The 14418-nt window shown below is 49.6% G+C and overlaps 1 protein-coding gene across 1 annotated transcript in view; it reads left to right on the top strand.

Moving 5' to 3' along the window:
* Positions 1 to 4322: 4322 nt before the first annotated feature.
* The window catches only part of LOC144161504 (uncharacterized), a 32716-nt gene continuing 22620 nt past the window's right edge, over positions 4323 to 14418 (top strand). The window contains exon 1 of the mRNA XM_077692170.1: positions 4323 to 4494. Coding sequence (XP_077548296.1) covers positions 4447 to 4494 — 48 coding nt within the window. The 5' untranslated portion in view covers positions 4323 to 4446. The remainder of the gene's footprint in view (positions 4495 to 14418) is intronic.

The raw sequence follows: 14418 nt of genomic DNA, 5'->3' as shown, positions 1-14418 counted from the left end.
GTTGCGAAGAGGGACACAGCAAGCACAGCACCTTCGTATCTGTTAATTGACACTTCGCTGCACCTCGATGGCCGATAAGGGCTTCCAATTTCAACGCCTTGGCAACGGCGTGAATGCTGCGGCTGACCGACGACTGCGTCATGCCAAGAGTATCACGGCTACCGACAAGCTGCCGGTAGCGAAGAGCCTCAGCGCGCACATCACGTTCGCTTCCGTAGATAGCCCCGTCGCACCTCGAGGCCTAACGTGCTCGTCAAGTGCGTCGCACAGCATCCGCGCCGGGCCCTTGTTGACACGGAAACGGCGCTGAAAGTCGCCGTCACTCAGTCGACGCTCAGGCACGGGATCCTCCTCCAGCAGCTCCAACAAAAGTGCGAACACAGGCGGCATATACGCAGCCATCGTACAATCCGATGCGCTCTTAACCGCGCCGGATTTCACCCGCCGGTCGCGGGAGAACGAGCGGGAGCCTTTGGCTACGTGACGTCACCAAAAAATAGCCAAAATACAGCCGCGTGACGTAGGCCGGCTGACGTTTTCCGCTCCGAGCCAATCGTGAGAGCCCACTTTCTCCTCTCTCTAAACAACCGCGTCGGAAGGGCGCCGGAAATCGTTCCGGCGCGCGTCGGATGACCAGCAGAATACGGCCCCGGCTGACGTTTTCGCTCCGAGCCAATCGCGTGACACCCCATCCGAGCGCCTCCTCACGTGACCGCACCGGACTGCGTCTCGGCAGCAGTGCTGCCACTGCTACTGATTTATCAGTAGATCTGCTGATGTTGTTCAATTTCTGCTGATTTAGTGATAAGAGTGCAAAATCTACTGATTTTTTTGCTTTCTGCACATCAGGTTACCGAAAGCTACCACAATTTTGACCTCAGCTCGAGTTAATCGGGGCGTCGCCATTTTTCCGAGAACCTATTCTGATTGGCTTTTCGTCAAGAACTGAAAGCCAACCAAAAAAAAAAAAAAAAAAAGAATTGGCTCCAATCCACGCTGGAAGGTGGTTGGAAAGCAAAGCTTTAAACGACACCCACAGCCATTGCCCATGAGAAGTCACTTGAATTAACACACGTGGCTCTAGAAAGAGTGAAACCAGAAATTTTGCCAGCCATTACTTTGAATTCGTGGGGGCGGCGGCGGCGTGCCGATCGCAACTGCATCGTCGGCCACGGCCGGGCTAGAGCGGCGCTGCGGCGGACGCCGCCGCCTCGCCGCTGTAGCACGGCCGTGAGGCGGGAGAAACAAAATGGAGAGGAGCGTCTTTCGGAGGGTGAGACAACAGAACCTAGCCATCCTTATGTGCTAGCTTGTGGCTACACCACCGCGCGACACAAGCGCAGACACCGAAACGATTCGGCGCGTGAGCTTAGCGATTCCCATTTATACTTATTTAAGCAAGTTATTTCAGTAAGTTTTAGAATTGCGAGAGAGCTGAGGGAACTTTTATAATCACTATTTATCAGAACCAGTTTCTCCTTTTGCCTTTTGTAATACCTCTTAACACAATTGGCGGTGAGCGCGACCACGGGCGGCGCTGCGGAGCGCGCCTCCGTGACGTCGGCTTAGGGATTCTCGCATTTGTCGTCTGCTTCACTCGGGCTCGCTCTCTATGCTGTTTCTTTGCGCGCGGTTGAGATTTTGTGCTTGTCCGCAGCAGAACTCGCGAATGTGCAACTTTTTTTTCGTAACAAAAGATTTAAAACAGCGTAAACTAGCTCAAGGCGTGATTTTAAGTATAGTTTTCGATACCGCTCCGAAAAAAAACATTGCCGGCGTCGCCCATGCATTGCTGCGGAGCTGGTCCTGTGCGGAGCGCGAAGAGTCGGAGCTAGGCGTCAGCCTCTGTGTTCAGCAGTCTTTCGAACAAAGGTAACAGCCGCAGGCTGACAACCGACGACGGCGAAAATGGAAGACCAAAACAAATTCCAGGCCTTCGGGGCTGTCGGCTTTGGCAGAAGGCATTACGATTCCAGCTAATCGTATGTAAGGTAAAACAGATTTGGCAATCTTGCCTAACACTCGAAACTATTGTATCAAGTCACTTTACGTTGTCACGGCATGAAAGTGTGCCGACATGCACTATGGGACGCAAATAATGTAGTTTGATTTCCAAATAACCTGCTGTGTGTATAGGCGCGTGCTGGTTTTATACCAGGCTTCTTCTAACCAGTATGCAGGCTTATTGAGCAAAACGAGTAACCTGTAAAGCAAACATACAGTAAGGCTATGTTTGTTCAGATTTGGAGGGATATTTCGGTACATTTCCCACAGCCATATCATCCCAATATTCAGATAGGCGTTATAGTAAAACTGCACTCAAGAGGGGGAGGACCAGGAGGAGGAGAAAACTTTAATAGTAAAATCGAGCTGGTTAGTGGGCAGGCTCCTCAGTCCAAGACGAGAGAGTAAGATTCATTCTTCAATTCACCGAACGTCATCCCGAGTAGGCCAGGATTTGTTCTTTGCGACTAAATGGGTTGGAAAACAATAAAGAGCTGTCTGGACATATTCATTGGTTTCGATTTGTGTTATACTGAAAATTGGCATGTATACTATTTTTGCGTTAGTTAGCAAGTATATCAAGTTTTCAACACCGTAATCATGTCATAACTTTTCGGGTTGAGATCGAGTTCGTTACGATATCGATGGTTCGATAGAAATTAGGTGCACAAAAGCCGCCTTCGAGTACTGTGGACAACGTTATCTGCGCCGTAGCACAGATCTTATTGCATTGAATATTCACACGAACTTTGTGAGCCTCACAAACATCCCCAAACCTCCTAGGACGTTTAGGACGGTGCAGAAAAATGAATGCGTTGGGCACAGAAGAAAAAAAAATGTTCATCTAACAACAACGAAAGAGAAAACACCCGTTTTATTTCCTGCTGTGCGACCCGCTGCTTGATGCGTAGCATTAGACTGTTGGGTCTTCATAAGAGCATCTCAGAAATAGTTAAGGGAAGCATACGCATTTTGAATACTTATCGAGGAGCTCTGAGCGCTGAAACTCGCAAATACGCTAGATAGGACGAGGGCGAGTTGCACACGATTGTCTGAGCGATGCTCTCTGAAAGTCGTTCTCTCTCTCCTCGTGTGTTGTAAAATTGTGCTGGACAAAGCTTGAAATTATTCAGAGCCGTCAGAATCTGATTGAAAACACGCTTTTTAAAGCACCAAAGCATCAAAGCGGGCGATTTCTAGCAGAGGCACTGCTGCCAGTCAGAACCGGACGACCGCGGCGCGGGTGTAGCAGCGGGGCGAGTGTAGCAGACGACAGCGGAGCGGGTCCCTAAGCTGACGTCAGATCCAGGGGGCGCCACTCAAACATCTCACCGCCAATAGGTATTCACCAATTTAGAAAACGGGGTCCCATTCGTGGCAAGCTGTGGGAAAAAGGTAGCGTTTCTTAGCGGCCAGATGTCCGTATGTGGTTCCCGACCTACAAACCAATCTTTAAAGTATGTTTGCCGCACGGCCACTTAATCCAGAGGGGTGCTGGTTACCCTGGTGGTGCTGTCGAACAAGTTCAAGCCGTGCAAAGGCAGCGCGCAATGGACGCGAAGCTGCGCCATAATAGGCCCAAAAACAACCGTCGCTAAAGCAGACGACAAAGCCGTACCGCCGACGCCGGCGAGCAGGCACTTTCGCGCGGGGAACGCTGGGTAAATTCGCCGTGCCATCTACAGTGTGCTCCGTGAATGAACCCCCCTCCCCCCGCCGCCACCTCCGCCGCGTTGGGAGTTTCTTGTCCCGCACGCCACGAAAGAACCGTTGACTGGCAGAGCTAGAAAGCTTTGCTTTGAAAATGTAGTTTCCGATACGATTTCATTGCGAACCCCTCAAAATTCAGTAGGAACGAAGCAAATGCGTGTTTTATTGTAACAGTGTAATTAACATAAGGGGTATTCCGGTCAGTTTAATGAAACTCACCGGAATTAACCTAATAAAAACCGACGACAGTACCCGCAGTACACAGTTCAGCTGCTTGCGACGCCGACGCGCACAAAACATGTAGTACCCGAAAAGAAATAAAATGAAAAGAACCAACATTTGCATTTCCGTATCTTCCCCTACGCGGCGCCACCATACACGTGCGCGTGCACAAATTGGCTAACGAGCGTTAAAAAAGAAGTTTGAAATGGAAAGTTGCTCTTTCTGACTTGTTTTGAATAAAAAAATCTGCTAATTTCTGCTGAATTTTGAGCCAAATTTTAACGATTTCTGCTGATTTTTCAAGCAAAATTCTACTACTACTTTTTCTTTCCCTGTGGCAGCACTGCTCGGCAGTCTCGGTGTCAATCGCCGCGGCTCAGCGACAGACAGCAGCCTCCTCCCTGTTCTGTGGCCTGGTCGTCGCGTCGAGCTCCGTGAGGTCCTAGGTCCACGTCGTCCCCGTGATCGCAGCAGCTTCTCAAAGGAGGGACGCTACGTCAGTGACGCACCATGAGCAGCTACTATCCCCCGCCGCAGCAGAAGCAAGGCTACCCCCAGGTTAGTGCCGTGTCGACGATTTTTGAGGCGACCACATCTACGTGTTCGTGTCGTAGTTTTGGGCGCCTTGTCCGACGGTCTCTTTTGGCTAGTGTTGCCGGTGTTGCCGTGTATGTTGCTGCTTATACTCGTCTACCCGGGGCGCAGTGCTCGCGGTTGCTCGTGCGGGAACCCTGCGGGATGCGGTTGTGGGCGCAGGCTGTTTACGAGTGCGATCGAAGCGGTGGCGCCAAACGTGCGCGTCCATCGGGGGAGACCTTCAACTCGCCGCCCTTGGCCGCCGCTATATTTGCCCCACTCGGGAAGTCGAACGTTGCCCTCTGCGCAGAAAGCGGAACAGGGTGCTCGTGCTGACGTACGCACTGCTACGAACTGGGACAACGACGCATGCAGAGAGAGAAAAAAAATCCTGATCAGGCTACGCATCTAGGTGAGAAAGTACGGCTCGCAAGAGTGCCGAGTGGTACCTTTTTATTAAGATTTTTTTTTTGCAACTCGCGAAACGTCGTTCGATCTGAGTGATCGGTGCTGTGCCCGTTTCAAACGCGCACGGTGCATCGTTCGTCTTCGTGGGGCATATCGCGCAAGGCTCAACTACGTGATTGCAGATGCGCGTTCCCAATTGGCACGGTGCACTCCATGCCATGACCTTAAGGATTTGTTTGCAATGCCTGCTTCCTGTGTGGGCGAACACCTAATGCGACACAGTGGGGCTCTCTTCAATGTACACACGGCGTCAAAATAAGCCGGGGCACGCGAGCGCGTGGCAAAATGCATCGCTGCGACATCTGACGTTGCACATCTGGTATCGAGACACCGATGTGCGCGTGCGCGTCCAACCACACTCGCTAGCCTGTCTTTTCATTCGCTTCAAAAGGCAACGCTTGACGCCAGGGGCCACTTTCTTTGGGCAACCCCTCTTGCTCGCACACGCTTCAGCGGCCGAGGGCGAGGGTGAAGATGCGTTGCTCGCTCTGCGCTGCTCTGACAAAGGATACATGGAAACGGGACTGCTATCTTAGTTTTAAATACTGCATTCTTTTTTACAGGAAGGCTGTCTATGGCTAGGATCCAGCAAATCGTCTCCGGTAATAGAGCAATGTAGACAAGAACTGCGTCTTAGGCCGGGTTCAGAGTGTTGTCGGAGTTGTCATAATATCTTTAAGTAATGACGTCATTTGACGTCTCAGCCAACCACACTGTGTAAAATGCCGTTTTTTACGTCCATAGCGCACGATACGGCTGTAACGTATTTAGTCTGAACATAGCATTAAGCGAACGCACATCATTGTCGCGTGCACGCCCCCCTCATGTTTTCTCCAAGCGTCGAGCGCCTCGTGCGGGCACAGCATACTGCCCCTTCCCTTCCCCCACCGCGCACTTTCGGAGACTGATGGCTCGCGCCACCACGGCGAACCTACTCCTCTCCCAATTTCGCAAAATTCTCCTCCTTCGCTTTCCTTCACTCGTCGGTCCTCCCATCGTTCGCTCGGTCACGACGACATCGACGCGGCTGAGCCCAGAGAAGAGCGCCAAAGGGCTGTTCCTTAAAGGGGCCCTGAAAGGCATTTTGAGCACACTAAATGAACTAGCGCAATCGCTAGATTGGGTCGCTAACGTCACCTGTGCCAAGTATTACTCTTTTACGCGCAGCGGAAAGCTCACACTTTTGTTGCAAAGTTTGTCGCTTTTTTCTCACCCTTTCCTTCGTGTTTTTGGACGCCGCCATCTTCACATGTCTACATCATCGATTCCCAGATGTTCGTCATGAGCTAGACATCCTGCTATTGGGCGGCTTTTTCACGCACTTCCGGCAAAGAGATGAGTCGTCTGCTCAGCGTCGGCTCGCCGGCTGATCTGCCAGCGGAGTGCCGGAGTGCTTTGACATTTTACGACAAACGAAACAAGTGTAAACAAACGCTTAACCGTTTGTATTGAATGCAACACGGCCATAACACGACGTGGATTTTATCTTACGTGAGTACGTACCATAAATAAAGAAAGTCCCGTGGCACTTCTTTGGTGCAATCGCAGAGAACGCCCTGAGCCGAATGCCCGGGTTTGACGCGTACATTTTATTCAACTTCAAAACAATCCAGAGATGCGTTTCGAACGAACGCAACGTCACAACATGCGTTGCAAGTCTGAACCGCGATTGACAGACGATGAGTTGCCTCCTCCTGCCCGTCGTAAATACGGCACTCACCTCACACCCGGTTTGCGGGGACGAGCAGCAAGTCACAACTCTGGCGCGCAAGCGAGAAGGCTTTTAGCCAGGCACACTGCACATACCCCATGCGAGGTTGAGTGGTACGTCGTTCGAGAAAGATAATCCAGACCATGGGAAGCACTATCCACCCGCAGAAGTACAATGTCGCATTTCATCGCGAAACGAACGCGTCCACAACACACAGGAGGCGATGCACACACACACACTCACAGCTTCGGTCGCTGCATTGGCTTAGCTGCAAGCTTCGTTCGGACAATCAGCGATGCTACGACGATACAGAGCTGCGTGAGGACGACGTGCTAACCACTTCACGTATTTAAAAACACAGGGGCAAAGAACTAGGTTCATCGGAAGCAAAAAATCTTTCCTCCATTATAGTGCCTGAAATATACTGGCTAGTGTGCCGAGGGCGGGCTCCAGGCGGGCGCCGGGAGCGATGTACGCGGCCGTCTGCCGCTTGGGGCGCTGCCGTGCGGGAGTGTGCGCGTTCATCCGGCCCGAGCAGATCGCGCGGTTACCTCCGAGCTGCGTAGCAGACGGCAGCGGCAGTACTTTCCATTCCCGCTTGCGACGAAAGCGACGGGAATTCTGTCGCGCAACCAAAATTTGTCCCGACCATTTGACAAAAACAATCGTCGCGCGACAAAGCGACGGAATTCCTGCCGCTCTCACTCGCTTTCGTCGCAAGTGCGAACGGGCCTTTATGCGCAATCTCCGCCCCACATAAAACAAGCTCTTGCTTGTCGCCTGAGCATACGGTTGATATCTGACTACGTTACACTGTGCTTGCCAGTGTATTTAAACGATGTCACTAGGTTTGAAACGTACGCGCTCGGCGTGCAGCTTTGTAAACGCAAGCGGTTTCACATACGCACGCTATTTTGCTGCTAATAGAGTTTTAGTACGGCGTTTGTGGCCTTTGCATACGCTAAACGCTAAATTTTTGCGTCCCGCTACGTGACACCGCGATGGAAGTTTTAGTAGAGCGTCTCATCAGTATTGCGTAGCGACACACTAATGCATACGGCGCCATCTGTCAAATGTTTTCCGAAATGTCTCGCCGGCTGATCTGCTAGCGGAGTGCCGGAGTGTTTGGACATTTTACGACTATCCAAACAAGTGCAAACAAACGCTTTCCCGTCAGTGTTGAATGCAACACATGGGTGCAGCTTGTCAGAACACGGGTTCTCGCTGATCGAGTGCAGCGTTGGTTTGCTCTTCGCCTTCACGTTCATCGCCGCTGATAAAGCGATCCGATCCGGCGCGTTTTGTGCACGGGTTCTGTGTCGGTTGAAAATGTCTTTTTTCACATGCCGCCGGTAGTAGGAATTACAACCACCGCAAAATAACACCCGGCACCAGCGGGGCCACATCTGAGACCGCGCTTTTTGGATAAACAGTGCGCGGTGCACCAAAGGGAACGAGCGCACGATTCTCCCCACGCGGCTGCGAGTTCGCCGCCGATACCAACTGCAGCCCTGCAGCTACGTACACCGCGAAAGGGCAAGGCCAGGCCCCACACATGCGGCCAGGTCATTCGTTCGCTTTTCCAGCCTGTGTCCATGGTGTCTACAGAGATGAAAAAGCCGAAAGAGCTGGCCCGTAGCAGACGGCAGTCTGTGGGAGCGCAATAGCGGAAGTACGTCACCGCTGAGGAGCGGAGCATCATGGGAGGGGAGGCCAACAGCGAAGAAACAGTTGAAAGGAGGAGGAAATACGGCGCGACGATAATTCGCGGTTTTTGATTTACGATTTCTCAGCTAATACTCATCGCTTTAACAAAATTCTTGCAGGAGGAGATTGCTAATACATTGCTTTATTTGGTTACATGTACATCCTTGCATCGGCGGAAGGCATTTCAGGACCCCTTTAAAATGTCTTCCCAGCAATTCATTTGTGTTAGAAGGTGAAGCAGACATTAAGGGGATCGTTCTAAGCTTGATCTTTGTAAGATGGCTTTCTCACATCAACTCTTGAACAGTTAATCAAGTCAATCTTCGGAGGGAATATCATCACATAAAGTGGCTCTAACGCTAGTTTCATTCAAACTATACGAAAACAAATTATATGACAATTAGCCGCTAAGACGAATCTAACACAAAGCCGGGTTTTATATTTTTCAAAATAGCATAGCTCACAGTGAAATTGTAAATATTGTGTAATTCTCGCCCGCTGTCAGTACATATAGGATTCCACGGGAGGGAAACGGACAGCCCCATGTTTGTCCACCGGAAGAAAACTCTAGTTAATCAAAAGTACATTCAGTCAATTAACCAGAAGCTATGCTGAATCGCGAATTACAAACAAACGTGTTATGCTTCGTGCACTCCTTGGACCCAGCCAAAGATCACGTTGGGGCTCGGCACCGCAGCTTTGATGGTCATCCTTCTTCACAGAGTGGAAGGGCACTGAATTTTTTGTAAATTTTTTGTTAAACCCAGGACCACACCTAACTCTTCTCCCGTTTCCCCTTTTTTAATTCTTTCAGAATGTGTGCAAGGTGAAGTCTCATCACACCTTCATAAAATAGATTATTTCTCCCTTCAGTTCGTATTCTGTTTGTGTGCTCATTCTTAGTTAACAACCACTTGCATGTTTTACGAAAAAAAATATTGAAACTCGTTTCACCGATTGTGATTGATATCTACTGAAACAGCGCGGAGCTGCAGTTACGACCGTTTTCTCCAATACATGGCAATCTCTCTCCGTAGATTGCATTTTAATGACGCCAAACTAATTCTCCGTTTACAACTTCACTACCTAATTACGGCAAGTAAACAAAAATCAGCATAGTGGTATTATCGTCCTATCAGCATAGTTTCATAGAAGTTGTTTTTGGATACATTTAATAACACATGAGTTAAAGCCGTTTTGTTTAATCATACTCCCTCCGTAGATTTCCATGCTTCGCTGCGCAAAAGGTAGTGTCGGAAGGCCAGCTTACAAAGACCAAGCTTTCGCCAATCTTCATAAAGTCGGCTTTACCTGTAAACACAAACGCTTTGCTGGGAACTCCGGAAGGAGCGTAAAATGATACAAGGACACGCTGTAGTCAAGCCCAGCCCAAGAACAGCGTCGCTGTTAGAAATACCGAATTGGGAGAGCATATGTGGGACACAATTTTGTCACCGCGAGACGGGCAAGATTAGTTATCTGTCATAGCAGTGCAGGGCGAGCAACGCATCTTCACTCTCACCCTCGGCCGCTGAAGCGTGTACGAGCAAGACATGTTGAGCAAAGAAAGTGACCCCTGTCGCCAAGCTCTGAATGTGATCAGCGCTACCGTTTGAAGCGAAGTAAAAGACAGGCTAGCAAGCGTGGTTGGATGCGAACGCGCACATCGATGTCTCGACACCAGAAGTGTGCAACGTCAGATGTCGCGGCAATGCATTTTGCCACGCGCTCGCGTGCCCCGGCTTATTTTGACGCCGGGTGTACATGTCTGCGCAGAAGTAAACGCAGCGCGGGAGCGGTGGCCGATCTGCATCGCTGCGCCGCGTATGGGCGCGGACAGGAACCAAGGAGCGCCGGTCTAAGAGTGTGTTCGCACTGGCCCCGTCGCCCTATCTGATATGTGTAATCGCCGCTCTGCTGGCTTGTCATGCTGGGCGGGACGGTCTTCAAATTGCAGCGCTGGGCTACAGAGGGGCGCTGGTTGCATTTCGCCCACAGGCATCAGCGCCGAGCGAATCCGCTGCTGTTGAGCTGGATGAAGCTACGTGCGCTCGGAAATGGGCCTTGTTGCGCGCTGTAAAGGGTGCCGTAAAATTGTCGGCCGCTGCGATAGAGACAGACAGAGAGAGAGAGAGAGAGCAGTTTGATGGTGCTGACGATGTCTGTCCAGCAGGCAGCCTAACATGCTACGTCAGGTGAAAAATTTTAAAAATGAAACACCAAAGAGACAATAAAGGACACTGACATAAGGTCTGGGGACAGAGTTGAGTAGTTCGTGAGATAACTAAAAGAAGTGGTAAAACGCACTGGAGAAATGTTTGCTTTCAATTTGAGCAGAGTTCACACACCGCGGAGCGAGCACACACGATCATGACTTTAGTAGGTCGGAGGCTTGAAACCCGCAGTAGGCCACTGCGGTTTCCCCCAGCATGTCATTTCGGCGTAATATATTGTAATCCGACAACAAAGTTACCTTGGATAATATAGAAAGCATATTCACAGAAATTTTTGTTATTTTGAAAAAAAAAAATCTCGCTTCCAACATTGTTCCTTTTTAATTTTGAGTTGCTCCCAAGTTACTACTGCCACTCAGTTCACGTCTGTTCTGAAACAAGGAAAATACAAAATGCCCATGAGGTGGAAATTGTATGTGTTGAAAAACACCGTAAAGAATAGATACAATCGTTGTCTTCTATTGCAGCAGGCCTCATAGGGTGAACATTTTGTTGTCGCATTAAAACCGACGTTATTTTTAGCGAGCACCTTCTATTAGTTAAGAAAATGTTGGATCTTTAAATGAAACCCCGCATTGAAATAAAACATGGCTTCACCGCATGACCTCAATGCTTGCAAAAAAGCGCCATCAGGGCTCCAAAATGACCGATGACAAGTATAGTCGTCATGACCGATGACGAGTATAGTCGTCATGACCGATGACGACCATACTTGTCATCGGTCATTTTGGTACAACATCTTATGACGGCTATACACATCAACGGGAGCGAGAGGGTTAATGCGACAACAAAATATGCGCCCCATGAGGCCCGCTATAATAGGAGACAACCATTGTATCTGTTCCTTCCGGCGTTCACTAATACAAAATTTCCACCGGATAGACATTTTTTATTTGCCTTTCTTCACAACAGACCTGGACTGTGGCAGGAATAACTTGGAAGAAACCCAAAATTAAAAAAAAAAATGTAGGAAGCAAGATTATTTTTCCGAACAATGAAAATTTCTGTAAAATGTGCTTTCTATATTGTCCAGCGCAATTTTGTGGCCGGCTTACAATGAATTATATCGCAAAGGCATGCTATGCCAAACCGCAGCGGCCTACAATTTTATGGCACCCTTTACGGCGCGCAACAAGACATGTTTCCAAGCGCGTGTAGCTTCGTCCAGCTCAACAGCGGTGGATTCGGTTGCCGCTGATGCCTGCAAGCGGCAATGCAACCAGCGCCCCTCTACAGTCCAGCGCTGCCTTTTGAAGATCGTCACGCCCAGCATGACACGCCAGCACAGCGGCGATAAACATATAAGATAGGGCGGCGAGGCCAGTGCGAACACACTCTTAGATCAGTGCTCCACGGTTCCCGTCGGCACCCATACGCGGCGCAGTGATGCAGTTCGGCCACCGCTCCCGTGCTCCGTTTACTTCTGCGCGGACCTGTTCTTACAGTCTCGGGCTCACCGCGAACTCGTTGAGAAGCAGTCCGGCATTAGATTTCCCCAAGTATCCCTATGACTTCGGGGAATCCAGGGACTACCCGCGGACTCCGCGGTGAGTCCGAGACTGTAAATCTAATAGCCTCAGTAATGTTAGCCTGCACCTCCAATAGGAAGGTACGGCTGTCATTCTATGTCAAAGCGAAAGCTCCGGGGCTTCTCACACAGAAAAAAAACCTGGGCATCCTGTATGTCAGTCTGTCTGTCGGTTCGTTTGAATCACCCGTAAGATTGAAATGCGATGTCACTGGAGCAGCTGTGAAAGTGGGGAACGTAGTGTACAGCGTGTGGCAATCGGGTACAGAGTTTATTTTGCTACATGTGAGGTTGTAGGTTCGATTCCTGGCTGATAAGGTGACACGCGAATTCTGGATTGTACGAATTTCTAGAGCGTAATGAACCCACAGGAGTGAACTGATCCAGAACTTTCAGCTGTGGAGTGTCTCGTGACCTACCAAATTGCCCCAAGGTTCACATTACTGTTAACATTAAGTTTGTGGAATGGAGTCCTCCTTGCCACCACTGGATGTACAGCCACGAGCTTCAGTTTACGAACCATGGGAGCTGTGGGCAAAATTAACTGCTGCTCCGACTGGTTGCGTTGTGCCTGCTGTCGAGACCAGTGCAGACGCAGTCTAGCAGTGGGGGCATTTTTTTTACCTGAACTGGTGCAGGTTAGTGCAGTTTAATGCAGACCAGTGTCGAGTGCTACCGGGGTTATCAATTATTTTAAAAAAAAGGGAAAATATGCTGCACTGCTTGCACCGGTGCAACCAGCTCATGTAAAAAAAAATACTTCTACTACAGCACCCATGCCACTATCGCTCGCTCCGTCTCAATTTTCTCACGCTCATGTAAATTTCCTCTAGGGGACCTCACTGGCCTTTTCAGGCTGCTTTTCAGCGCACCTTCTGTGGAATTGGCATGCTTGCGCAATCGCCAGTAATGCGGTTCTCCAGGCAGAGTTGGCGTGCTAGTGCTTATCTTGTGCTTGTAGGTTTTTTTAACTTCTCTGCAACGTATATTGAAGCAGACGAAAATTGGTTTCAGAGATAGGGCGGTGCATGACAGTGCTTCCCTAACCAGCGCAGTTCTGGTGCTGATTTGTTAAAGTAAGAGGCAATGGCAAAGAAGCAAGTGGTAGCAATATGCATGCAATACTGATTGGCCGCGCTTGTTCAGTGTGCGGGTCTCTACAGCAGGCGCCGCACAACCAGGTTGTGCAGCAGCTACCTAGGTTTGGCCTCCGTTCCTGTGGTCTCTAAACTTAAGCTCATGGCTGTACTTGCTGCTGCCCCACTCGGAGCATAATGCCAACAAGTCACGCACAGGCATCCCCTGTGCCTTCTTGCTTGGAAATGACCCCATATCCAGGGTGAGAGGGGAGCGGGGGGGGGACGAGTGGTCATGTCTCATTCGGGATATAGCGGAACAGAAAACCTCTCGGTATTTTCCTGCCACGGTGGCTCAGTGGCTAAGGCATTGTGCTGCTAAGCACTAGGACATTGCGGGGTTTCGTCTTGGCCACGGTGGCCACTTCTCTGACCAAGGTGAGCAACAAAAACACCCAGTACAGCATGTTATTGGGCTAGCTGGTACTGCATTTTAATAGTAGAAAAAACTGCTTGTCAAAGACAAGACCAGTACAAAGGGGACAGGACAAGTGCAGACTCGCAACTAGCTTTACTGAAAAAATGAACGTGGATATATACCAGAACACACAAAACAGCGCAAAAAATCAGGACGCAGAAAGAAGGGCACAGGCGAGCGCTGACAAACAACTGAGTGTAATTTATTGCGGCTTGCTTATAAATGCGCTTGTCACACACAAAATAATACAACAAAAAAAGAGGATTTACACAAACATGAGATTGTATGTTTGTGTAAATCCTGTTTTTGTTGTATTATTTTGTGTGACAAGCGTATTTATAAGCAAGCCGCAATAAATTACACTCAGTTGTTTGTCAGCGCTCGCCTGTGCCCTTCTTTCTGCGTCCTGATTTTTTGCGCTGTTTTGTGTGTTCAGAATGAACCAACTGGCCCCACTCGAGACGCTAATTCAGGTATATACTATTTATTACACATGCGCCCAAAGCAGCCCTTTTTCTTATTTTTATTTTTTGTTCTTTATCAATGCACCGTTCTTTCAAAAATTGGAACTCATTTCTGTACAACGTACCAGAAGGCTGGCTCGCACAATTTTCATGGTTTTTACGAAAAAAAGGCTTCTATCAACTGGCGGGCCACTCGTGCTCAGCTTCTGCTCGGCACATTTGTTTCATTCTACAGTTGCT

This window comes from Haemaphysalis longicornis, unplaced genomic scaffold, assembly GCF_048455015.1.
Source record: "Haemaphysalis longicornis isolate Haplotype H1 unplaced genomic scaffold, Haemaphysalis longicornis Haplotype H1 scaffold_119, whole genome shotgun sequence".
NCBI lineage: Eukaryota > Metazoa > Arthropoda > Arachnida > Ixodida > Ixodidae > Haemaphysalis > Haemaphysalis longicornis.
The sequence above is the reverse complement of the archived record's forward strand: the minus strand, read 5'-3'. Positions and strand labels throughout refer to the sequence as shown.